Source organism: Gilbertella persicaria (assembly GCF_025201335.1).
Source record: "Gilbertella persicaria strain CBS 190.32 chromosome Unknown B0P05scaffold_14, whole genome shotgun sequence".
In the NCBI taxonomy this organism is placed as follows: Eukaryota; Fungi; Mucoromycota; class Mucoromycetes; order Mucorales; family Choanephoraceae; genus Gilbertella; species Gilbertella persicaria.
In genome coordinates this window covers 155,236-180,570 of record NW_026251975.1, presented here as the reverse complement: position 1 = coordinate 180,570, position 25,335 = coordinate 155,236, and the positions used below count along the sequence as shown (strand labels likewise).

General features: G+C 37.6%; 12 protein-coding genes across 12 annotated transcripts; 5 read left to right on the top strand and 7 right to left on the bottom strand.

Moving 5' to 3' along the window:
* Nucleotides 1-142: 142 nt before the first annotated feature.
* B0P05DRAFT_536717 (uncharacterized protein) lies at nt 143-2,079 on the bottom strand. The gene is made up of 4 exons (XM_051577613.1): nt 1,985-2,079; nt 1,845-1,933; nt 861-1,784; nt 143-805 (listed from the first exon to the last, which is right to left on the bottom strand). Exons 1-4 carry the CDS (start codon nt 2,026-2,028, stop codon nt 330-332), a joined length of 1,533 nt encoding a protein of 510 aa, XP_051436064.1. The 5' UTR covers nt 2,029-2,079; the 3' UTR covers nt 143-329.
* A 177-nt stretch (nt 2,080-2,256) lies between these two features.
* Nucleotides 2,257-3,217, bottom strand: B0P05DRAFT_536713 (uncharacterized protein). The gene is made up of 2 exons (XM_051577612.1): nt 2,356-3,217; nt 2,257-2,291 (listed from the first exon to the last, which is right to left on the bottom strand). The coding sequence occupies exon 1, from the start codon at nt 2,936-2,938 to the stop codon at nt 2,600-2,602; it is 339 nt and encodes a 112-aa protein (XP_051436063.1). The 5' UTR covers nt 2,939-3,217; the 3' UTR covers nt 2,257-2,291; nt 2,356-2,599.
* Nucleotides 3,218-5,232: 2,015 nt separating this feature from the next.
* B0P05DRAFT_536709 (uncharacterized protein) lies at nt 5,233-7,153 on the top strand. Its single transcript, XM_051577611.1, has 3 exons — nt 5,233-5,720; nt 5,763-6,033; nt 6,093-7,153. Exons 1-3 carry the CDS (start codon nt 5,271-5,273, stop codon nt 6,926-6,928), a joined length of 1,557 nt encoding a protein of 518 aa, XP_051436062.1. The 5' UTR covers nt 5,233-5,270; the 3' UTR covers nt 6,929-7,153.
* Nucleotides 7,021-7,670, top strand: B0P05DRAFT_49135 (uncharacterized protein). The gene is made up of 2 exons (XM_051575320.1): nt 7,021-7,279; nt 7,328-7,670. The coding sequence occupies exons 1-2, from the start codon at nt 7,113-7,115 to the stop codon at nt 7,482-7,484; spliced, it is 324 nt and encodes a 107-aa protein (XP_051436061.1). The 5' UTR covers nt 7,021-7,112; the 3' UTR covers nt 7,485-7,670.
* Nucleotides 7,671-7,870: 200 nt separating this feature from the next.
* On the top strand, nt 7,871-9,182 carry B0P05DRAFT_536707 (uncharacterized protein). Its single transcript, XM_051577610.1, has 5 exons — nt 7,871-8,036; nt 8,077-8,265; nt 8,306-8,462; nt 8,508-8,722; nt 8,800-9,182. Exons 1-5 carry the CDS (start codon nt 7,923-7,925, stop codon nt 8,956-8,958), a joined length of 834 nt encoding a protein of 277 aa, XP_051436060.1. The 5' UTR covers nt 7,871-7,922; the 3' UTR covers nt 8,959-9,182.
* On the bottom strand, nt 9,183-9,714 carry B0P05DRAFT_488849 (uncharacterized protein). Its single transcript, XM_051575291.1, has 4 exons — nt 9,645-9,714; nt 9,416-9,604; nt 9,311-9,368; nt 9,183-9,256 (listed from the first exon to the last, which is right to left on the bottom strand). The coding sequence occupies exons 1-4, from the start codon at nt 9,645-9,647 to the stop codon at nt 9,201-9,203; spliced, it is 306 nt and encodes a 101-aa protein (XP_051436059.1). The 5' UTR covers nt 9,648-9,714; the 3' UTR covers nt 9,183-9,200.
* A 234-nt stretch (nt 9,715-9,948) lies between these two features.
* B0P05DRAFT_48981 (uncharacterized protein) lies at nt 9,949-11,566 on the top strand. The gene has a single exon (XM_051575303.1). It carries the CDS (start codon nt 10,178-10,180, stop codon nt 11,237-11,239), a length of 1,062 nt encoding a protein of 353 aa, XP_051436058.1. The 5' UTR covers nt 9,949-10,177; the 3' UTR covers nt 11,240-11,566.
* Nucleotides 11,198-12,492, bottom strand: B0P05DRAFT_536701 (uncharacterized protein). Its single transcript, XM_051577609.1, has 4 exons — nt 12,376-12,492; nt 12,194-12,328; nt 11,898-12,048; nt 11,198-11,857 (listed from the first exon to the last, which is right to left on the bottom strand). The coding sequence occupies exons 1-4, from the start codon at nt 12,380-12,382 to the stop codon at nt 11,233-11,235; spliced, it is 918 nt and encodes a 305-aa protein (XP_051436057.1). The 5' UTR covers nt 12,383-12,492; the 3' UTR covers nt 11,198-11,232.
* Nucleotides 12,493-17,084, bottom strand: B0P05DRAFT_507895 (C2 domain-containing protein). Its single transcript, XM_051575559.1, has 10 exons — nt 16,513-17,084; nt 16,149-16,462; nt 15,777-16,079; nt 15,618-15,738; nt 15,261-15,573; nt 15,093-15,214; nt 13,456-15,047; nt 13,332-13,404; nt 12,814-13,291; nt 12,493-12,764 (listed from the first exon to the last, which is right to left on the bottom strand). The coding sequence occupies exons 1-10, from the start codon at nt 17,057-17,059 to the stop codon at nt 12,542-12,544; spliced, it is 4,086 nt and encodes a 1,361-aa protein (XP_051436056.1). The 5' UTR covers nt 17,060-17,084; the 3' UTR covers nt 12,493-12,541.
* A 1,457-nt stretch (nt 17,085-18,541) lies between these two features.
* B0P05DRAFT_536697 (uncharacterized protein) lies at nt 18,542-19,057 on the top strand. The gene is made up of 4 exons (XM_051577608.1): nt 18,542-18,587; nt 18,635-18,687; nt 18,734-18,800; nt 18,847-19,057. The coding sequence occupies exons 1-4, from the start codon at nt 18,551-18,553 to the stop codon at nt 18,966-18,968; spliced, it is 279 nt and encodes a 92-aa protein (XP_051436055.1). The 5' UTR covers nt 18,542-18,550; the 3' UTR covers nt 18,969-19,057.
* A 59-nt stretch (nt 19,058-19,116) lies between these two features.
* On the bottom strand, nt 19,117-23,596 carry B0P05DRAFT_488843 (uncharacterized protein). Its single transcript, XM_051575290.1, has 14 exons — nt 22,818-23,596; nt 22,742-22,768; nt 21,843-22,680; nt 21,704-21,786; nt 21,480-21,657; nt 21,369-21,433; nt 21,257-21,315; nt 21,097-21,209; nt 20,975-21,051; nt 20,717-20,926; nt 20,597-20,672; nt 20,383-20,551; nt 19,813-20,332; nt 19,117-19,756 (listed from the first exon to the last, which is right to left on the bottom strand). The coding sequence occupies exons 1-14, from the start codon at nt 23,586-23,588 to the stop codon at nt 19,124-19,126; spliced, it is 3,819 nt and encodes a 1,272-aa protein (XP_051436054.1). The 5' UTR covers nt 23,589-23,596; the 3' UTR covers nt 19,117-19,123.
* Nucleotides 23,597-23,631: 35 nt separating this feature from the next.
* Nucleotides 23,632-25,311, bottom strand: B0P05DRAFT_536685 (uncharacterized protein). The gene is made up of 6 exons (XM_051577607.1): nt 25,187-25,311; nt 25,002-25,135; nt 24,842-24,936; nt 24,716-24,788; nt 23,904-24,666; nt 23,632-23,858 (listed from the first exon to the last, which is right to left on the bottom strand). Exons 1-6 carry the CDS (start codon nt 25,290-25,292, stop codon nt 23,695-23,697), a joined length of 1,335 nt encoding a protein of 444 aa, XP_051436053.1. The 5' UTR covers nt 25,293-25,311; the 3' UTR covers nt 23,632-23,694.
* Nucleotides 25,312-25,335: the final 24 nt, after the last annotated feature.

Genomic DNA, 25,335 nt, shown 5'->3' with positions numbered 1-25,335 from the left:
AAGCCAAGAAAGTATAGCCGTGTCCCGGCTTCATGATATCCTTAATTTAACAATACGAGTGTCATACAAGAGGGGAGAAAAAAGTCATTGTACTGATCACAAAAAAGTTGAACTGTTTGAAAATCATGTTCAATAGTTTTCGCACTTGTGTAAAAACTTTGTTCTTTTTTTGTATGTTCTCTTCAAATGGTATGTTTCTATCAATTCTTTTTTATAAACAAAATATACATGTATAAATGGGTGATCATTAGACAATAATTTATAGAAAAAAAAAGGCATCACAATGAGAAATGAGAGTATGTACGTGTATGATAATTGCTTTTTCTTCTCTATCCAAAATGGAAGCTGAATCCACCAGGTGGTTGACGTCTGCCACCACCGCCAGGGAATCCGCCGCCACCACCGAATCCGCCACCAGGGAACCCACCAGCACCACCAGGGAATCCACCCATACCTCCGCCTCCACCAAACATTTGGGCAAAGATATCATTTACATCGACACCTCCCATGCCTCCACCAGGGAAGCCACCAGACATACCACCCTCTAAATCAACACCCGAGTCATATCTAGCCTTCTTTTCGGAGTCACTTAAAATGGCATAAGCTTCACCCACTTCTTTGAATCGAGCTTCTGCTTTAACATCACCTGCGTTCTTATCTGGATGGTATTGAAGAGCGAGTTTACGATAAGCCTTTTTGATTTCGCTTTCTGATGCTGATTTAGTTAATCCTAAGATTTTGTAATAGTCCTTGCGTTGTGATTTCTTTAATTCAAGCTCTGCTTTGCGTAATAAGTTGTGGTATTCTACAAAGCATAGATAAGTATCGATGACTTAAACCAAGTGTCTCTTTTGTATTACCTCTGTTACCTGCATCTACTTCAGTTAATTTTCTATAGTCTCTAACAGCTTCCTCGTACTGTTCAGTTTCCATATAGCAACCTGCACGTCTACTGTAAGCCTTGTAAAACTCTTCATCCAATTGAATGGCTTTATCACAATCAAGCAATGCTTCTTCAAACTTCTTTTGTTTCTGCAGCACAGCAGCACGGTTAGAATAAAGACGTGCGTTCATGTGATTGTTGCTAGAATCAATTTCCAATGCAGCAGTATAGGCTTCATAAGCTTCATCTAATTGGCCACTCTTGAAAGCGTTGTTACCAACTTCTTTTTGTTTTTCAATTGAACGGGCTGTCTTGAGTAAGGCACGAGCTTTTGCAAAATCAGGGTCGCAACGAAGCGCTTCTTGACAATGGGCTACTGTCTTTTGATTATCACCTTGACCATAAAATACACGAGCACGAAGGTACAATGCATCAGGATTTTGGCTATCGAGACGAACGAGTGAATTCACAATACGGCTAGCTTCAGAATAATTCTTTTCGCCCAAAGCACACTCGGCTTGTAACACTCTCCATTTCAAAGGCAGCACATCAGCATCAACAAATGCGATAGCACGATCGAGACTATTACGGGCAAGACCCCATTGATTGTTGGCCATAAATGTGTTTACCTGGTTCATGTAGTTGTATACGTGTTGCAAGTTGTTGTAGTCACGTTGTGTGCTATTGGGATCAATTTCAGATGCCATTTTGAGTTGGCGACCTGCTTCTTCCAAGTTGCCCAAGTTAAGATGACATTTACCAGCTCGTAAATAAGCCTTTACGTTTTGAGGATCTAATTCAAGAACTCTACGACAATCATTGGCTGCGTCTTTGTATTTCTTTTGCATCACTAAAGCAGCAGCACGGTTGTTATAGTATGTGGATGTTTTTGGTGAAGCATCTAAAAAAAAAAAGCCTGTAAGCGAATCGATCTTTTTTTTTTAAAAAAAAACAGCCTTACCAATGGCTTGAGTATACAGCTTGACGGCCTCATCATAATGGCCTTGCTTGTATTGTTCGTTGGCCAAATTCTTGATTTCTTCAGGAGACCTGTTAAAAATATCGAATCAGCATGCTTATGTAATAAACATTCTACTTTACATTTGAGGAGCGCCGTCCACTTCCATAGGTGAGCCTTCAGACATATTGTAAAGAGGGAAAAGAAGGAAAGTAGAAGGAGTTTTTCAGAAAAAAAAGTTTTATTTGATAAAACTAAAATAAAAAATAGTCACCCTTTGAATCTTAATGGTTCATTAAGGATCGAAGTTGCTAGAAACATTAAAATGGATTCAAATTCAGACAGTCGCAGTAGCCATGGATAACTGTCTTTCGAAATCCAAGTAAGAACCGTTATCGATTTAACTGGCACAAAAAAAAAAGGGAATATTGTTTAGATACATTAGTTCAAGTTGAGCCTTATTTATCACTTAGTTTGATTTTTTCTTACAGTCTAATCAATATCATTCTGATAGGAATGATATCTAAATATTTTGGGTGTTGCTCATTGGGCGATCACAGCGTATTCGACCAAAGTAAATATCTTTGAAAAATTAAAATTGTCGCCCAAATAACAAGACCTTAATCATCTGGTCGCCAGAAGAGGTCAATAGGCTTACATGCACAATCAAAATTCTTCCCTCAAGTAATCCTAATCTTAAAACCATGTTGACACATCATTGTTTGATACCATGTAGATAAAACATAGAGCATTATTTATCATTTGCCATTAGGGAAGAGATCATTGAAAAGGTTGCGAGCTTGACATTCATTTTCAAAAATTTCATGGTACGAGATTTCTTCACCTTCGTATTCTCCAATAACAGTAACAGCAAATGGCTTTGCTATGATTTGACAATCACGACCTCTGCCAATAGTTTGGCTAAGATTACCATTCAAGGAGTAGACAAAGGCACAAGTAATATCAGGTTTAGGGTGGTTACCACCATTAGGATTGCATTCCAATTGATAGTAACTACCAGAAGCTTCTCTTGTAAGACCGATACCAAGTTTAGTTAAGGGAATGACAGACTTGGTCTGTGCCATAACAATTGGCATTAAACAGGCCGCTGCGAGAGATTAAAGAGTGATTGATGAGACCATTCTCCTTTGCTATAGATCAAGTCTTAAAAAAACAAGCTGAAATCTATCAAATACTGTGATATTTATAGTTCCTCTCTTTTTTTGATACATTCTTTTTTTCAAAGACGTATCTTAATATTTATGTTTTGCCCACCTCAAGAAATGTAGCTTTGCTTCTTTTGACTTCTTTCTGTTTCGTTTCTTTTATTTGCATACGCACCACTCCTCATGATACATCCTCTTTTTTAATGGTCGGCTTTCAAAATGAAAAAAAAAGAAATGCAGCCATTTGACAATAACTTTATGATTTTTTTCAGTAGCCTGAAATCTGATTGCTATCTGATGTCATATAAGGCTACCAGATGGATCACTTTGAGCTATAATTGAATTCATGTATTTTAGGATATTTTATTCTGACTCGGTTACGATAAAGTGTTTTCTTTTTCTCAATCGAAGAGCTAAAAAAAAACTCGCCTAATTATTGAAATCCATTGGATTTGGTACATCAACCAAAGAAAGGAATCAAAAAGTATCAGGCGTAGATTATATTGAGCAAGATGACAGCACTTTTATCAGATATAAACATAACTGCATTTACTTGATCAAATGAGACATAAAACTGCATCTACTAAAAGGAAAAGAGCAATCATATGAGCTCTTATAAAGCGGCTCCACTTACCTTTCGTGTTTCTGTATCTTGTTGTTTCCTGCCTTCTGACTGATTGCTTAGGATGTTGAAGTCTCTAGGAACAGTAGACACAGGTTTGAGATGTATCTTTATTTTAGTGCCAAAGTTGCCATCCTTATGCGCCTTGTAGCTTTGTCTCAGTTCTACTTACCATTGCATAGTAACAAAAGATGATAGTAATCAAACTTTGTGTTGAGACTTAGCTGCACTATAGTTTTCATAGTTTACTGTTGCAGAATAAGATCACAACTTCCCAAACCTAAGCAAGTCCAGAATATAAACGCAATGAAATATAGGTAATTTATAGTGACACAAGCATCGATGCATAAAATAAACACAATTGTGTGTTATAGAAGCCTTCTTCAGTTTTTCAAATAAGCCATAAAGAATAGTTTTCATCAGAAACTAAGTCTAAAAACACAAAGAAAAAGGGAAACTATGATGATAGCTTCAGTCAATAGATTTACAATTAAACAGCCAACAGGCCTGAATACTTTCAGTGCTCTTGCTCTATCATTACTCCCATCAAAAATAAAGGAAAGTTGACATATCATTCAGCTTCTCTTTGTTTCTATCAATGCAAGTAATTACATTATAGCTACTTGTAGCCTTATTTGTGCGTTCGCATAGTAGAGGCCTACGCTTTGTATACTTTGTGTCAAGATATTAACATGTTTAAAGCTGTCCCAGATTGTCTCAGACGGACTTTAAAATATTAATTTCAGATTTGTCTGAAGCATTTACAATCAGCTTTTGTTGTAGAAGTAGTTAAAAACAACCTTTTTCCGTCTTGTCTCATTAACAAGAGTTGTAGATCTTTGTATTGCGCGTATAATGACACTAAATATGTGCATACTGTGCCAGTAAAATAATGAGAGATATTGACAAAGAGTTTTTCGTGTTTTTCTATCATAACATGTCCTAAAGTCGCGAAATCTGCACGCAAAAAAAAAAATATTTAAACACCATTTGGTGCTACAAGGATCTAAAAAAGTGATATTGTCGGAGATTAAATAAATTAAAAAGGGATTTATTCAAAGAAAATGATACAAAATGACCATTTTTCCATACTACCCTTTTTTTTGCCCAAAACAACACTAAAATGTTATATATATTGACGCAAAGTATCTGTAGAGATTTGTACATCTTAATGTGCTAGGATAGGCTTTATTTTGCGTTCCTAGATTCGATAAAAAAATAGTTTTAAACCAGCATGATATACGTCTTTTTTCTTTTTTAACGACGAAACAATGCCTTTTCTTTCAAGAGATGATGCTCTATCCATGTTATTACGCGTTTATATGGTTTGTCTATGAATAAATGGCCTCAGCATTCGAATCGCTAAAAAAAAATACTTCAAAAAAAAGCTTAAATGGTTGTTTCTTAGCATTTTGACAGTTTACTACAATAGGAAATATTTTTAATCATCATTTAACTGATGAGCTCATTAGAATGGGGTTGATAAAGAACAATAAGAATGAACGTATCTGTAGTATCTCTTCACAAGTAACACACATATACACACACAGCTGACCTGTCTGTAAATTTTCCCCGCTGTCTTGAACTTTAATAAATTATTACTGTTTTGTTTCGCCTCTTATCTTTTCTTATTCTTATTTTATGAGTAATCAAGAAAGTAGTAACTTTAGCAATTTCTCGGAAAGTGAGACAAGCCCAAGCTTAAGCGACGCTAGTATAGGCTATAAGCGAAGAAGAACCAACGACACACAAGTTCAACCTACTGACTTTCTGAATCTCGACTATGACTTTTCGAACGTTATGAACCCTAACCAAGACTTTAGTCTTGACACAATACCTCAAGATTTTCTCATGTTTGTCAGTGATAGTAACGATACCACCGTCGGTGATTATCAGCCTTCCAGGCCATTGGATGCGCCTATACCACAAGTGACTTCTTTACCACTTCATCCTCAAGGATTTTCAACAGATTCATCACTGTTCGTGCCACCACAACCGCCGCAACCACCACCAACACAAACAAAAAAACCCATTGTGGATACTTATCGACAAGACGATGACCCACCGAACCAAGCAGTACATACCATTGTTGTAGGCGGTCGAGTCTTTCGTCTTAGTTGGGAGTCACTCAAGAGTGATGGACCCACCAACTTTTTTGTCGAGTATTTTAGAAGAAAAAAGACCAAAGTGATGCATATCGATAGAGATCCAGATAGTTTTGAATTGATTGTGCGTCATTTACGAGGCTATTATATTCAACCTACTGAAGACATTCAAAACCAATCTTTGCTTTATGATGCACAGTATTATGGTCTAAAGCGATTACAGAAAACACTCCAAGAATACTTGTTTTTAAATGTAGGCGGAAGAGTCTTTCGATTACCATGGGAACTATTCAAGAAAGGTAAACCTGCCAATGTTTCTTTTGAACAACACTGATAGTTTTTTTTTTAAAAAAAAAAGATGGCGCAAACAACTTTTTTACTGGTCCCTTAAAGCACTCTCTTCTTTCACCGCATACAGCCAACGATGGTACTGCACCACCGATTTACATTGATCGTGACCCTGATATCTTTGAGGACATTGTCAATCATCTTCGAGGCTATACGATTCATATTCGAGATGAAATGCATCGCAAAAACTTATTAAGAGATGCTCAATACTATGCACTTCGACAACTGAACGATAAACTTTTGACGGCTCAACAAACAGTAGCTGGATTTGGAGAAGGAGCGAATCCCGAAGTTTTGTTGCTTTTACAAGATATACGGGCAGTGAACGTATTGCCTCCCAAAGCCACTCAACCTTACCTGCTGAGTGAGATGCATCGACCTCAAGATTGGAGTCAGACACAGTTACAATACAAGCGATTTACGGATAGTCCAGTCCATGCCCTCTTGGTCCAAGTGGCTGACATGACCATCTATATTCACAAGACACAACACCTTCGACTCTTGTTTGACATGCATGAACTCGACATGCAAAAGATGAGGAGTATTGCCAAGACTATCAAGGCATCTTCAGTCAACCAAGAGATCTACCTAGACTCTTATTGTGCTATTACGATTGATGATCATCACCAAGTTCAGTCACTGCAGTACTGTTTAGACCATGACATGATAGAGACACGCTGGAAAGAGTGTACTCAATGTACTGATTGTCAAGTATCTCAATTCATGCTTCATAGAGCCATTTGTGGTATTCATCTCATTAATGGTATGGTGTCCTTAAATGCATTACGCCTTGAGGCTATTGGATCAAGGTTTAAATTAAATTTAAAGCGACAGTTTCTCAAATAGTAGTAAAATCTTATCTAGACTGATTTGATTGGTTGTGATAAGCATTTATGGATTCCTTTTAAAGGAAATACGTCCCAGTATCGACTAATCAGAGTGTTTTTTCTCACACAGTGTACAAGATGGTGTCTATATAAATAATGACTGATTTTCAGTTTCTTTTTTTTTTTCTTACGTTTTATTCAATATGCCTTTCCGTTGTAAATGTGGTAGAACCTTTGAAAAGACAGATACATTTGCATCCCATACTTCCTCTTGTGCTCCTTTCCATCATCGTCGTATGTCAGACACAACTCAATTGTCTACCAACAACTATCCAGCTTCACAACCACAGCGTCAATCATTGCCTTTTATCAACACATCTTCTTTTTCAAGAGGCTTCTTATCTTCTTCACCACAGAGTACAACATCTACTGAATCTCTTATGGAAGACACAAGTGATTTGTCAAGCTCTGCACCTAACACAAGCACTTTCTTTATGCCTACTGCGCTTTCACTTCAAAATGCATTTGAAGGTGCCAGAAGAAGATCCATGTCTTATGGTTCTTCACTTAAATAGAGAAAAAAAAATACCCTTTTCTCTCTCTCTCTCTTTTTATTTATTTATTAAGAAACCATAAAAAAATTTTTTTTCTTTACTCTTTCACACATATCCATACACTGCATTCTGTCTACCCTAAATATTTATATGTATATATATATATATAATAAAATAAAAAAAATTGATAGCTTAATTAAGTACCTGGTTAAACCAAAAACAGAAATAAGGTGTGATATCATACCACTTCATCTTTTATTTAGAAGACGTAAAAAGATACTATTTCGGATATAAAGCTATGTCAAACAAACAAAATGCGTTTTTGCATGAAATAGTTCATGTGACTTGATTTATGCATTGCCCTTTTGGTATTTTGTACAAGACATGTGAGATCTCTTTTGATTGGTTAAAACGGAGTATTTATTTCACTCAAGAATTTTTTTTTTGTTTCTATATTACATGACAGAAGAGAGTAACAAGAAAAGAAGAGTAGACTATACCTGTCATTATTGCGATAAGACTTATAGAAAACCAAGTAAGCTGACTGAACATGAAAGATCGCATACAGGAGAGGTAAGTAGACAAGGAATGAACTCATGATTCACATCAACAGAGACCATTTGTATGTACATTTCCAAGATGCGAAAAAGCCTATTTCAGATCTACTCATTTAAAAGTACATGAAAAGAGTCATTACAACATCAAGGACTTCCACTGTTCATTTGAAAATTGTGAAGCTTCTTTTTCTACTCGACAACACTTGCAACGCCATGAAAAGATTCATATCTCACCACTTATCAAAGTAAGACAAATCTAATAGGATCATAAACTCATTCAACAAGTGTGATTATCCAGGCTGTTCTGCTGAATTCACAAAGCGTTTTCAGTTACGTTGGCATAGAGCAAGTCATGAAAAAGGAGCCCATGTGTGTCCTGTCTGTTCAAGTGCGTTTGATTCATTACCTCAACTAGAAAAGCACAAAGATAGAATGCATGATAGTAAGTACCATCCATTTTCATCATATCACTCAACACAAAGAACAGATCCTGTTGTTTATCATTGTAGTACATGTCAAGATACATTCAATAAATGGTCTGAATTAAGAAAGCACTCACTAACTCAACATCCTGCTACATGTTCCATATGTCATAAAACCTATTCAAAACCAAGTACACTTAAACAACACTTTAGAGAGAAGCATACAGAACAAGAAAAAGTAACATGCGAATGGCCTGGTTGTGAATCTGTTCTTCAGACAGTAAGTAATAGAGAGAGAGAGAGAGAGAGAGAGAGAGAGAGAGAGAGAGAGAGGCATATACACTTATACCATGTTAGAAAAAGAGCTATAAGATGCATATAGCATTAGTCCATGAACAAGATACCCGATTCAAATGTGATCAATGCAATAAAGGGTTTCCTTATAAATCCATGTTAGAACGCCATAAAGGATCTCATACACCTGTAAGTCCACTACATGCTAACATCATTACTTAACCGTCTATAGAAATCACCAATTCCATTAAAAAAGAAAAAGAAATCCATAGCAGAACAGTTAACAGGATATCATCATTATACTCAAAAAGAAAGCTTAGCATGTCCCTTTTCAGACTGCCAATTCAAATTTACCAACAAATACCTACTTCAACGCCATTTAGAAGGCAAACATCATACAGAAGATGTCAAATCATTTGCACTTTTGCTTCCTATCGCTAATAAACCTGTTGCTTAACATCACTTTATTGTTGCATTACTTCTGCTGGATTTTGAATGACTACTAACAAATAGTCTTGATCTACATAGAGCATAAGCTATTAAAAAAATATATATATAGGATGTATACACGTACCTGGAGCCACCATCACTTCATGCTTCTTGGTTCTGATACGTAAGAAAGTCAACTCATTCTACATTCATAAATAAGCAACATGTAACATATGTTGATTTCACTTACTTGGTCATCCAAAGTAGCCACCATAGTACGTGTCTGTTGAACAAGACCAGCAATGAGATGACCATATTGTTTACTTAGTTCTCTGTCCAAAGTAGATCGAATCGTTTGTCCTTCATTATTGATGATAACAACTGCCTTAACACCTTTCTTTGCAGAAATGCGCTTTAAAGTATCATCTACGTCTACTGTCTACACTTGTCAGTGTTTATTCTGTCCTTCTTGACTTTACCATGATGATGATGAGGAGGAGGAGGAGGAGGAGGAGGAGAAGGGTATAAAAGAAAAATAAACAAAAATAAAACGCCCATTTTATATATACATATATATATAGCTATGGGCATTGCAGAGCTATGGAAAGTCATTAGTCCAAGTGAGCAAAAATACACACTCGAGCAACTAGCAGAAAGCACACTTAAGAAGAACAAAAAGAGTCTTCGTGTTGCTATCGATGTTGCCTTATGGATATTTCAATCACGTTCAAGTGTTGTTGGCGAGTAAGTAGATACCTAACGAATATATACTTATTGCTTTTATAGTGCTAGTGAATTACGATCCTTATTTTTTAGATTCATCCGTCTTTATGAACTCGGCATTCGCCCTGTCTTTGTGTTTGATGGATCCCATCGCCCTGGCTATAAACGCAATAAGTTCATCAACACAACACCCATTGATAATGAGTTTAGGAGACAGTTGATTCAGTTAATTCAGCTTTTTCAATTCAGTCAATGGCATGCCTATGGTGAAGCAGAAGCGGAATGTGCTATGCTTCAACGACTTGGGTTTGTGGATCTGGTATTCACAGGGGACAACGATGTGTTCCTGTTTGGTGCTCAACGTGTGGTACGACAATGGCCAAGTAAACGAAACGAAGCCGTGAGTTGTTATGACATGCGATGGGTATCAGACACAGTAGGGCTAGATCGCTCTGATTTGATCTTGATGGCTCTGTTGCGTGGCTCTGATTATGATACCAAAGGCACTAAGGGCATTGGTATTCAGGTCGCTACTCAGCTAGCCAAATGTCGGTTCCATCGAGGCTTGATGGACGATATCCAGTTGACAGGCAGACATGTCTCCTTGGATGAGGAGCGTGTACAACACCTGTATGATGATCTAACGTATGAACTACAGCATAACAACACAAAGAACCTGACCAAAAGACATACAGGTATTGTTCTGGACCCTACGTTTCCTGATTTCTCTATTGTCACTGACTTTATTCATCCATTGACCAACATATGTCGGCCTGAATCCAAGCTAAAAGCACAACGACTGGCCTCTTGTTTAGACCATCATCAAGAACCCAATTGGACTGAACTTGCTCACTTTATTCAACATACATTCAAATGGCCAGCAGAGTATGTATTGAAGCGATTTTCTTCTTTGTTGTTTCCTGCTTTTATGAAGAACAAGATTAGTCAACAGTACCATGAACGGTATCGACCTACACCCAGAGTACAACCTACAACACAACCGAGATTAGAGGACTATTATCGACCTACATCTCGTTTGTTTCGAGATAGACAGCCTAGGATCGTCCACATCACGCACAAGAAACAAGCCCTGTGTCGAGTAGAATGGCATAAATCATGCTGGGAACAATTCTTAAGCCTACTCAAGCCAAAATTAGACTATGAACTCTATCAACAAGAAACAGACGTACTGGATCAAGAAGTCATGGATTACAAGCAAGAAATGCAAGCCAATGATATTTTTGATGCCATTAAAAGACAATGGATAGCTGTAGACCATATTCAAGCCCTATACTCTCACTTACAGACAAATGCACTTTTTATTCCCAAAAGAAAAAAAATAAATTATTGATAGAGTACACCAAACTTTCGTTGAAACTTGACTAATTCTCGATCAACGCGTTCAAGGATATCTAAACACGTCTCTTCTCTTTGCTTTGTAGCCTGAGTAGAGGCAATAAAAGGTATAGGTGTGATTGGACTACTGCTGTTGCTACTACTGCTGCTATCTTCTGTTGTAACAAAATCATCTAACAAAGGTACAGTAGATGCACTACTGAGTGAAGAACAGGTAGATAGTGATCTTGGCCTTGTAAAATACTCTTCTGTATGTCTCTTTGATAGACACTCTTCTTCTGACCTCAGTTTAGTGATACATTCCATGATTTGCTTGGCACGCTTATTCATGTCTGAAAATGACATTTTTGTATGAGGATATTTCACTCGAGCAGGAGGTGAGCTTTCTCTTGCAGGCCTTCCATCTGTATAATCCCAATAAGGCTCATCTAGTTTTATGACAGGCGATTTTGCTGGTTCTGTCTTTGTACGTCGTTTGATATCCTCTTGCCTCAGTTGTTCTTCTGTGGGTTGTGGAGAAGGTGTCTTTTTACGCTTCTTGATGGATTTTGAATCGGAGTTGGATACAGACGGAGATGAATCAGGAAGAGCAGCATGATACAGTCTTTTAGACCTATTTCTGTTATAAACATCGTTGTATTCAACCTACTTACTTTCCGTTCGATGTCTTGACTACTTGGTGATTCTCTGGTTGACATTGATCACAGTAATAATGGTCTGGTAACTTGTCTTGTAAAAGACCGATACATTCACAGTGTTGCCATACTTCACATTGATCGCATTGGACCATTAATCCAAGATTATCTATAGTAATAATGACGCTATTATTAAATTTACTTTGGTGCACACACACACACACACACACACACAGACACACGCACACACACACAGACACACACACACACACAGACACACACACACACACACACAAAATCACTAGAGAACGTACGTGATTCACCACAAATACACCTTGTTACTGAGCCTACATCAGAACTATCTTGATCAGAACTATCTTCTGTCAACTGTCTATTGGGTTTCTTTATTTGTTGTTGTTGTTGTTGTTTACGAGTTCTGCGTGTGGATGCTATCCTATCATTAGATAAAATACAGTTGTAAAATACAATACTTTACTCATCATAAGAAAAGAAAAAAAGAAGAAAAAGGGTATATAGATATGTATATAGAATGAGTGGTTTTACAGCATAAAAAAACAAGAGAACAAAGAAGAAAAAGAAAAGAGAAAACGGGTGAGAAAACCGAAATGAGGACATGAATTGAAGGTCAGCATCATTTATATTTATTTTGGTACAAAATCAAGTTTGACATGAATCTCGCCTGTTCCTCTAGGCTCTAAAGACAGCCAATCATCAAATGATGCAACCGTATTTGGACGAATCAGAGTGGATAAAGAGCCTGTCCAACTGCCTAGATCACTTGAACTAAATGTGTGTGCATCTTTTAGTTTGATACCCAACATCAGATCATGTTGTTGATGGATTGTATAGACTATGCTTTCATTCCTATTGCGTCTATATTAATCTATCGTTTTGGTATATCCATATATTTTACCATGTTGGAAATGTTGTCTTTTTGATCTTTTTGGTCTTGAGTAGCTGATGTCCTCCAAGAGATACAATGGCTTGAGGATTCATTTTTTCGGCATGTTCCCCCGTCAATTGTCTCGCTTGTATGATATGAACATGAAGTGTACCATCAAACACGCTGTTCTCTTCAACAGAAGCTAATTTATTTTCTACAGCTGACAAAGAAGAGTTTGACTGGACTAGATTTGATAGACTGGAGGAGGTGGATGTGTTCTTGGGTGGTTCAGCAAAATTAAAGGCTGTTGTACCCATCTTGGTTGTCACTCGGCGTGTAGTGCCCATAAAGGTCTTTTGTGTCTTTCTGCGCAACAACAGTTGTGGTTCCCATTTAAGTCGGACCCTTACTGTGCCTGTATCGCCTGCCTGACCATCCAAGGGAATATCAATATCATGAGCACAAAAGCTTTCTACCATATCACCACGAATAGTGATACCTCCCGAACCTAGTCTATGTGAGTCTTTGTTGTTGCTGCACTGATTTACCTAATGGAACATCGCCTGCAATTTGATTCCAATCAAACACCTCAATACGAAAACTGGCTGTGACACGAGATACCTAATAGGGTGAGTTTGGTCTTTGTTTTTTTGATTCCTTGATCTACTTTACAATAGGCACTTGCATCGTTTCATCTTTCCAGACAGGGTTACATGTCTTTTTGATCACCGAACTCTTGTGAACAACATCTCCGTCAATAATGAATTTCACATAAGGATCACTAGTGCCTGATTTATCTGCAGCCCTTAAGCCTTTCGCATGCAACAAACTGACGGTCAATATGCCTTGATTTTCGAGACTTTCATTGGGATCAATCGTGAAACTCAATAAGGGCGAATAGCCAAAACTAAGACGAATCTGTGCTTCTCCTCCTACAGGTTGTAATAAGTTGTACCATTCACCTTCATCATCATCTGAAAATCGACACATCTCACTCAGGTCCACCAAAGCACCCTGTATGTGTTTCTGTCTTGCACGTCGTTGTATCTGTCGAATGATCCGTTCCGTACTTTCATACCAATACGCTACTTTGTGATCGTCTTTTTCTGTTGTATCTGCAGGTTTGAGTTCAATGGCCACACGAGAGAAGCCTGCGTCTTTGACAAAGGCATCTGTGGTTGAATTGAAAGCCAAGGTGCGTCCTTTGAGTGTTTCTGTCTTGTGCTGTGCAGTCAGTGAGTCAACCATGGTACGACAGTAGCATTCATAGACAATATTAGCCTTCACTTCATGGACCTTGACGGTCAATACACCACTACCATACGAATAAAGATCAATGAGATCATCAGGCGTATAGCGAATAGGCAATCCATGTAAATCCACCAGTGGCAATGGTTCTTTGGTCTGCTCTTCATCTTCATCTTCTTCCTCTGTTGATTTTTCAGGTAAGGCCATAGTAGGATAGAACTCAGCTGTATAAATCAAGAATCCCTTTTGTGTATTTCCATGATGAAGAGGTACTTGTCGATCCAATTTCTCTTGAATGGCTTCATACCATACTGTATTTCCTGTCTTGTTTTCTCGAATCACATTGTTCATCTCAAGCACAGTTGATCCAATCAGCTTATCCTTTGAATTGGCACTCCATTGCATGACTTCCAACACAAGACTTTCATGTATGGAATGAATAGGCACATAATGATGCTCACCCCATTCAGGATTGGTGGTATTGTCAATGATTTCTGTTTTGGCGCGTGTCTGATTTCCTGACTTGATACGCACAAACGTATCCAGCGACTTGGTTGTTATGTCTTCTGCAGACCAGATAGAGAACCGAATTACACCTACAGGAGGCTTATAGATACCCACACCGCCCATGCTGGCCAGCCCCGACATGACCACTGGTTTCCATTGCACACTAAACCTCAAGCGAGCCTGGATCTCTTGGCCACGCTTTCTAAGGTTCCACCAATACTCTCGGTCTTCTTGGTCTCGCATGATATCGACCAAAGAAGCATCCCATGAACCCAACGACGTATTTTCAGCAAAATCAATACTGTCAATCACACTGACACGAATAAACACTTCTGTCTTGTCAAGCACAAGGATTTCATACGAACGTTCAAACTTGGGGTTAGACGTACGTTTAAAAGTAGGTGTCTTGAAACGATCCACACCATTGATCTTGATTGTAGCATAAGGGTTGACTTTATTGGTTCCCAAATATTTGCATTCATGAATCGTGACACGAACAATACCCGAGTCTAAAGAAAATTAGAATCCAGAATCAGAAAAATCAATAGGCTTACTGGAAGATTCTGCTTCAGTAAAAGTACCGTCTTCATGCTGAATAGGTTTGGAAACAGGAAAGTAACGCATGTCTACTTTGAGGTTTGAAATCTGCTTACCGTGTCTCAACATGGGTAGCGTTCTAATGAAAAAGAGGTTAGCATGGTAAACTATAGAGAATGACTTACAAATTATCCAGTTCGTTGTCTTGTTTATGTTTGATGTCTTTCAAATCGAATTGAGCAATAGCAAGTTTTTTACCTGCTTTTTTGGTATTGTTGGTGGTTCTTAATTCCATATTCAGTATGGACTCCAGGTTGTTAAGCAACAAAAACTTGGTTTCGTTCCAATGTGGTGTCATGGTGTTTTCGCAGATCGATGTCTTTTCTAATTCTTGTGCTGCATCCAGATAGAAACGAATAAAAGGATTCAATTGAGCATCGGATGATTTGATCTTGGTACTTGAATGAATTGTTACTGCTAAAACGCCATTGGCTCGATCTAATACATACGATTAAAGATATATTGACTATGCGTCAACTTACTGATATCCAATTCACCCGAAAAGAACTTTTCGATATCAAACGAGAATACATTGGGATAATACAACATAGGTCCTAAAATAGCATGCGCTTGATCACGAACAAAGCCTTGAAGACCAGGAATCTAGGGCTATTAGTCTCAATCTGTTGGCACCGACTTACATTATTCACATCAAACCCAAATGTCTCTCCACCCAAAGGTTTTAATACATAATCAAACGTAGGCTTTTCCATAAAACAGGCACTGGCAATTTTGATATGCGGCATTTTACTGATAAATTGGAGTTTGATTCGAATTCGGCCCGAGAAACTCATATCTTCCACAAGCACGGGAAATGCAGTCCCCATCAATCCTTTACCAAGACGAATGTTGAGTACTACTTTGGGGTTGACTTTTTTATCGATTTGTTCCCTTGTCATGCCAAATGTGTCGTTGGGTACAAAAGAAACAGACCAGTCCATACACTAGATTTTTTTTTTTTAAAAAAAAGAAGTTAATATAGAGAGCTTCTTGTAAAAAGAGAAAAAATTTACCACCGTGTCTCTTTCTGTATCTGGAAAGCATTTGACATGTTCTACACAAAACGATTTCGAACCCAATGTGAATGTAGTCAGTCGCACAGAATCCAGAAACCCAGGCAAATAATCCACAAGATAGGTATCAATGTTCTCAATCACATAGGCACTCAAGACAGGTTCAAAAATAAGCCAGAATTTTTGAATGAACGTATTTAGCCATGTCACATTCTCAAATTCACAAGAAGCCAGATCCAATTGAGCAAATTCTCGCTTGATATCATCTTTGGTGCATGTCTTGAACCTATCTGAGCTTAGCCTGTAATAAGAACCTAATCCTATGTATTTAATTACATAATTTTTTAAGAATGCTTCATTTTACCTACAAAAAACAGACAAAAGATAAATATGCCTGTACCAGCGCCAAGTTGAACAATCAACCAAAACCCAATACCAATGACAAAAATAATTCCAAAGTCTTGCCAATGTCCACCATACGGTGGACTTGTCAAAACATGAAATGCGCGCTCGGTTTCCGTTTTTCCCTTGTTTTTCTCAATCGCCAAAATATTCAAGGACCCACCAGGATTGAGGGCATTTGAAAAAGCGGTCCAGCCAATCCGGGAAGTGTCAGGCAATGGCTTACTGACACGGTAACCGCCAATGGTATGAACAACAGGTTGTTTTCGTTTAATGTACGATGCTGTTCGTTTCATAGGCTGAACGTCTGCCTCAAGTGGTTTTTTTTGTGCAGCTTCAATAGCTTGTTTGATCTTGTCTGCATCGCTTGAACCGATTTCAGTTGCAAAACCCTCTTGGTGACGACCGAGACTACGAAAGTCAGGTACTTTGCCTTCCGGAATAAAAGTCTCACCAGTATCTGAACTGACAGGCTCAAGTGGTTTTTCTATCTCTTCATTGGGTTTCATTGTTTAATAATAAAAAAACAAAAAGAAAATAGGTGCCTTTTTATACTAGTGTTCATGCACCGTTTCGCCCTTTTATCCTAAGATTCTCCGCTTCATTACACAAGGGACAGAATTTTAGCAGTCCTAACCACATTATAAAACACCTAGCTATAAGATAGAACATTTTGACACAAAGTATACAAAGCGTAGGCCTCTACTATGCGAACGCACAAATAAGGCTACAAGTAGCTATAATGTAATTACTTGCATTGATAGAAACAAAGAGAAGCTGAATGATATGTCAACTTTCCTTTATTTTCGATGGGAGTAATGATAGAGCAAGAGCACTGAAAGTATTCAGGCCTGTTGGCTGTTTAATTGTAAATCTATTGACTGAAGCTATCATCATAGTTTCCCTTTTTCTTTGTGTTTTTAGACTTAGTTTCTGATGAAAACTATTCTTTATGGCTTATTTGAAAAACTGAAGAAGGCTTCTATAACACACAATTGTGTTTATTTTATGCATCGATGCTTGTGTCACTATAAATTACCTATATTTCATTGCGTTTATATTCTGGACTTGCTTAGGTTTGGGAAGTTGTGATCTTATTCTGCAACAGTAAACTATGAAAACTATAGTGCAGCTAAGTCTCAACACAAAGTTTGATTACTATCATCTTTTGTTATTATGCAATGATAAGTAGAACTGAGACAAAGCTACAAGGCGCATAAGGATGGCAACTTTGGCACTAAAATAAAGATACATCTCAAACCTGTGTCTACTGTTTCTAGAGACTTCAACGTCCTAAGCAATCAGTCAGAAGGCAGGAAACAACAAGATACCTTTAATTTTTTATAATCCTGAATGTCCCTCAGTCAAGAATGGTCGTAGTATAAGTGAAAGAGATAAGGTATCTAGCTTTAGCCATTGCGATCTCAGGCATAACCACTTTGCTCTTTCATGAAAATCTTCCTGCTTTCTCCTTAAACGTCAGTCGCTCCAATGTTGAAATAAATCTGAAAACGGCAGCCTTCTGTACAAGAAGCGGTGTATCGGTCAAGAGTCTAGTATCTCTGTAGCGGATTAAGTATTTCATTTAAAGTTTCCGTTACACAAGGATGACATACTGGATAAAATGAACTGAATTAGTGCCTTCTCTGCCAACATCATGATGCCTAGAATAAACGGATATCTATAGGCAAATAGGACTCACAGTGTATATAGACATAATCATAAGCAAGATGGTCTCAATGACAACTTCTCTCTGTTTATTTCGACTTGACAACCTGATATTATACCACGTCTTTTTTTTATGTGATTGTATACGTTATTTTCTATATGTCAAAGAATTGTTGATGCTATGTATTCACTCATTGTTGCTGAAAGAACAAGTGCCTTTTCTTTCATGCTCGGCTAATTCGTATTTCCATCAAGAGACTTGGTGGCTTGTTGTGATTTTTATTTCGAAATGCATAAAGTTTTTTTTCTTTTGTTTTGTTTTTATTATTATCATGTCTTCTTCTTTGATTGCTAACCAGATAGAACAAAGTAAGATATATGATCTTATATGTATTCAGTAATTAATAAGACAACAGCACTTGCTGAAAAAGAACACTTGGCCGAAGAAATATTCATCAATAAACAAGCTGCAAGTAGAGTTTTGTATTTCATTCAAATGACTCACGCGTATATAGGTCATTGATTATGACAGAAAGAGAAATAGCAACCGAGAGGCTTTATCGCAAATAAAAAAGACACAAGGTAGCATAGAAAAAAAAGAATTGGATGAAGCTTATGTGATTTATAGACGAAAAACTATGGACATTTTTTGGTGACATGTTTATCAAATTACCAACAGAGAATGTCAAGACATTAATTCAAAAAGGTGAAATAAATACACTAAGAGGAGATGTACTCATCTTGGCTTAGATCAAGTATTATTGGATGAAAAGATTGACACAGCAAGAGATATCATGAAGCAAAATACATTGGCTATTCAAAGAATTGAAGGCAAAAAAGAAGTACATGGCTTCAATCTAAAAGGAATGACAGCCACAGATTTATACAATAATAAAGTGTAATAATTAGGTAAAGATAATTAAAGGCGTGACAGTATCAATCAAAGTGCCCTGGAGTAAGTTTTCATCCTTAAGATAGTCTTTTGGAAACACCACCAAGTGTCCTTGAATCTCATTCAACTGATCCACAATTTTTTTTTCTGACCAATTTGGATCTGCAACATGGTTTGATTTGACAAGGGCAGGATCAGGTATAAATTTACGGTGTTGTTCATAAGTATGGATTGTATCGTCAGGCACACAGTGAAATAGTTTGCGATAGATACGGGTATTAGTCGTGGCTCGTTTTAGCCAGATATGATGGTAAAATCGATCCGAAAGAGGATCTAAAGCAGCTGCATCTTCTCGTTTGGTATGACGGTGCTTGTGAAACGTGTCATAGAAACTAAATGTACGACTGGCTTTGTCAAGCATCTTGACAGGCTCATCAGCTTCAATGGACTTGATGTCTTGAGCATTGTTAGTGGATCGAGTCAGACTGGGATAAGCATGTTTAGGTTGAGGCATGTTTAGATGGTCAGAACGAGGCTGATGTTCCTCCTCTTGTAACAATTGAGACCAGTCTTCAAAGTTCAACAGACCCAAATGTTCTTTCCATAATTGCATTCTGAGTGTATGAGCAAACTTGGATGCTTGAAACTAGAGTTCATTTGATGTGAGTTTTATGTAGCGCATAATGTTTGTTTTCTGATTACCTCTTCACCGTTCATATAGGACGGCACCATTTCTGTATCTTCCACCAGCATGGCTATTTCAGAATCACGATTACCAAGCTGAGATCTGTCATTGATATTGGCTGAACCCATCAACACAATACGATCATCCACAATCATCAGTTTATCATGAATATAGAGTAATTCACTAACATAATCATAACGATCATCGTCTACTTCAGGCTGGTGTGTGCTTTGTGAAGATCCTCTTTTACCTTCATTGAATGGGTTCTTTAACGAATGTGCATTAGACTGGTTAGTCTGTAATCGAGAAAGTTGAGGTTGATCATCAAATGGGTTCTTGGTTGAGATGTCATCACCAAATACAGTACCACTATCATTATTGGATGTTGTGTGGAATTTAGGAACTTTGATTTTACCGTAATTACGTAGACTAAACCATGAAATATAATCGTCTGCATTAATACCGCATTCTTTTAGCTTTTCAACAATTGAGTGACCTCCTCGAGAAATGGTGATGTATTGAAAGTGCATTACATTTCTATGATACATGGTTTAGCTTTTTTTTTTTTAGTGATATGTGTAATTTACCTTGCTGAAGATGCCTCACTGGACGTCAAATCACCTTCAAAAGCAGGAATTAAAGGTATCAGGACAAACACTCTGAATTTCTCCTTGTTTTTATGAGCTCGTTTGATTCTTTCTACAAGTGCTTCTGCAATTCTATTACGTAATATTTTATCATCTTGTGTTGCACTGACTAATTAAGACAAGTTAACAATGCTTATTTTAGAAAGAGACTTACTGAAGAATTGGTTTTCAAAGTAAATGTAGTGCTTTGAATGAGCAATGCATTCCATATAGGCATTATAGATGGAGTGCTATAGTATGTTTAGATCACATGACCCATTTTTGTTTGACTTACTTCTCTTTCAATATCTGAACTCCATCGAGCAGAGCTTCTCAATAACTGCACTCGACATGTACCTGTAAAATTGGATTCATCCCGTGCAGCCACATATTCACCTTTAGGCATCAACAGTGGTACATTGCGCCGATGCATACTCTTTTTTGACTTGATGAAATTCCATCGTTGAATAAAATGACGAGCAATATCACGGGCAATGGGACCCACCTAAGAAAAGCAGTCAATAAATACATTCAAGTGGTCTATCTACTTTACCACACCCAAAGTAACATCATGCCATGGCATACGAGGAACTTCTTTTCTATCGACTAACGTCTTGGCATGTTGCACAACTATATGAGTTAAGTATATCATTTCTACACTTTGCCTCTATGTACCATCAATGAAATCTTTTACTCGAGGATTAGAATAATCTTGACCGGGAAATACTTCACGATCATGTGTATCAGCAGGAAAATCAGATAAAGAATGGCTATGTGTATCATATCGACTAGAAAAGAAATGCTATCAGACTCAGGGCAAAATCTTTTTTTTTACCCAAAACATAAATCTAAACCGCCTATAAATGCCAATCGATTATCAACCACTACAATTTTCTATATAGGCAACAATAGGTTAAATGTTATGTGATGTTATGTGGATTGTTTACTTCATGATGGGACCAGAACAGGACAGTATTATCGTTGGATAGTTTATGATCAGGATGGCGTTGCACTAATATATAGGATGAGATATAGACTTATGAAAAATAATAGCTTACCAATAATATTAGGATGTAAATTTTGTAGCCATTGTTTTGTATGTACAGAGTTAATGGTCAAAGCTAAAGACATATCTTTATACACAATGATATACACTTTGACGCCTTCTTTTGCTTTACGATGTAAAAGACGATCCAATCTAAAATCTTCGTTCTCTTCTGGCGGTCTTCTTAAATACTATCATTATCATCAGTATCTTCCCATGCAAAAGATACTCGCTTACAATTTCAGGTGATAACCACCAATCTGCAATATAAATTTCTGATTTAGCAGACAAAATGGCTTCTGCAACTGCATTAAAATGATCTAACAAAGACCCAGATCAACTCATGCTCCACACGTATACAGTTATGTCTACCTACTTTCGCCATCCACAAACCATTTGACTTTGGCATTATTTCTCACTGGAGCAAATGAACCAAAACGGTGGTTTCGTACCCAAGGACTCTGTCGACGTACTTTTTCAATACTCTCAATCCACTGATCAATTTCTCGTTTAGTGCCTTTGATTTCAATCTTTCTTGATTCGTTACTAAGCGTAATATGATAGCTCCCTAAATACACTCGAGGTTCCTGCATTCGAATCTTGAGTGAATTATCAAACAACATCACATCCGTAGGTGTCTGAGAGGATGTATCTTTACAGAATGCCATATAAGAGTCTCTCAAGATGATCCATTCTGTCTTCCATCGCTGTGTTTTCCAAAGAGAACAACAGCGAGGCGAGACATAATTGATACGGTTGCGCAAATAGCCTTCTTTACCTTTCCATCCCATATCCTGCACAATACTAATGGCCGATAGTTCCAGAAACTCACAAATATCTGAACTTACTGTCATATGAGCACGCAAAAGAAGTTTGCGCAAGTATTGTGTGAGTTCAATGCGTCGATGAAGAGCCGCTTTGTTTTTGATGTTGGACACTTGTTCCTGAGTGAGGTTTGGATCTTCTTCTTCTTCTTTAAGGTGAAGACCAATGGTTGATTTGGCTGTATCAAGCAAGTTGGATAGCTGGTTTGGGAAATTGGGTGGATCAGGCATATAATCATAAATATTGGATTTGACCTTAAGTTTGATATGTAGTGACATGAAATCAGCAATGCCTCGACGAATAACCCATTTAACATCACCATATTGTAGTTCTACTCGAAATACCCATTGGTTTCCACCATGAATATCTTCTGAATCAGTAACATTGACCTACAATATAAAAAGACTTTTGAGTTTTTATAGAAGTTTTGGGATAGTCGAACTTAATTACATAAATGCATTGTAGCAAGATGGGTGGCTAAAGTCAGTTAGAATATATATATATAATGTTGATGTTACACTAGTACCAATTTTTTTCCATGTTCGTCTTTTGTAAAGGCCGCAAAAATGGGATCAAAAGCAGGCGGGTAATAAGTAGCTAATGTATGAGAAGGACCATCAATCAGTGGAGCATGTCCAGCAGTAGGATGTGAGGGCTGCAGGTTGGCTATCACTTTAAGTCGATCCAGCGTACGGTCCCATCGATCCTTAATAATAAACCGACTTTCTTCTTGTTCGAGATCAGGCACGCCTGTCTCTTGCAGATGTCGACGAGTATGCATCGCAGGTGTCTTGGCAGGTGAGGGTACTTGTAACTCAGGTACCTGTTGCTTTTGTTCAGACTGAAAAGGATGTTTAAAATAGTTGTTTTCTTCGAGCAGATCATTGAGCGGATCAATCTGATCGTTTGCCAAATCATACGCTGAAGGCAGTTTTTCTTCTTCCAGTCGTGGCATACGAATAGTCATCGTAGGATCTATCTGTTCATGCTGTGAATTCTGGCGAAGTGAACTGGATCGCATTTTCGTATGGCTGGTACGCATCAATTCAAATGTGTCTCGGTCGTCTTCATCGTCTGATAACTGCTGCTTTTGTTGTTTGGTATCTAAAGGATTAAGGAACGAAATACGATTAAAGACACGCTGCCACTGAGAACGCCTGTCAAAATTGTCAGTGTGTTGAAACGTGTTTCTTGGGGAAGAAGTATTCGAACTATAAAAAGAGGCTTCATCCTGATAAGGATCTTGTTGCTTGTAGCGAGCAAAATATTCAGCTGTATCAGCTATTGGATTCGACATAAAAAGAGAAAGAGAAGGGAGAAAAGAGAGATAAAAAAAAAGGTACCAGACACGAGATTATATATGAATTTATTTGACTACAATTGTTAATTTAGAAAAAAAAAGCCTAAAATAGACTATGGCTTGGTGTTGTTGCAGACCAAGGATTTTGTTGAGGTTGAACATTTGAGCTCAAGTAAGAAGGTGCGTTCATTTGAGAGAATGGATTTGAGGTTGGTTGTTGTTGTTGTTGTTGTGGGAACAATGACATTGTATTATTTGAAGGAAAGCCTAAATTGAATGAAATTAGTTTGTAAATTGCAACGTTACACATACCTGAAGAAGGTGCTGATGCGGAGAGATTGAATGGGTTAGTAAACACTTGCTGTTGAGGGAAACCTGATTGGAATGGTTGCTGTGTTTGAAATGATTGCTGTACCTGAAATGGTTGCTGTACCTGAAATGGTTGTATTGATTGGAAAGGCTGTTGTTGTGTCTGAAAAGGCTGTTGTTGTTGTGTCTGAAAAGGCTGTTGTTGTTGTGGTGATTGAAAGGGTTGTAACTGCAAAGATGGTTGTTGTGGCTGTGCAAAGGGATTATGGGCATTGACAGTCGTGTTTGAAGCAGAAATAGCAGTATCCATTGAGAAGCTATTATTGTTGTTATTAGTTAAACCAGGTACAGAATTAGATCGAGTTGCTTGCTGTAACAACTGGCTTTGACCAGCAAAAGCCATATTCTTTGCTTCATTCAAAATAGTCAAGGCAATATCTACATTTCCTCCTGCACGACGAAGAGCATCCAAATTACTGTTTCTATCCAAAAATCCCAATTTAAGTAATTGGTCCAATTTTTGCTCCTCTGACATGAATTGAACAGGTTGTTGTTGAGGAACAGATGGCGGTGTCATTCTAGTCAAGAGATCAAGACTACCTTGTGTTTGAGTCAAGAATGGATGGTTGTCTTCTTTCAATCCCATATCACCCAATTGCTGTAACTTGGCAATATTGTTTTGGTTCATGACAGGCACAGATGAAGATCGCTTAGGGAGGGTCTGTAGGCGATTGACAGCAGGACTTGCTTTAGGAGTGGAAGGTGACTGAACCTTTTTTTTTAGTTAAAGTATATATCAACACAGATAAATTTACCATAGACTGTCTGGTAGGGTCAATCATAAAAGCACGCTTTTCCCATTTTGCTCGGATGTATCTTTCAAGAGCACTAAACAAATAGGAAATTAGTATTTCCGTCTTTTCAACATAGTTCTCACTCACTGCTCATCATCATTTGTAATAGGAAGAGGATGATTACCAGGGTTAGGGTTCACTTTGCTGTTCACTACAGTATTTCCTCCTGAGTTACGCATCACCTATAAAGGAGAAGGAATGAGCATCATTACTGCTTTTGAACAAGTCTGGAGTTTATTTTCATTACCTCAATTTGCTCTATACTCCATTGGTCCATTGTAATTGACTTGACTTTGGAGATATGTGTACCCATTTTTCGATGAATACCTGCACAACGAATACAGAGAAATGCACCAAGTGAATAAGAAGCCCAACGGGGATCTAGTATATAAAAAAAAGATGTAAGTAGGTCATCTCGAAGATGAAGCTTACTTTTTGCACCACAGTCAGCACAATGTTCATTTTCAGGCTTTTTGGCAAGTTCATTTAATATGCGTTCATGTCTTTCCTGTACTGCTTTTGATTGTCTTTCACTCATGATAAATGTAAATTAAAAAAGAAAAGAGACTCTTGTGTTTTCT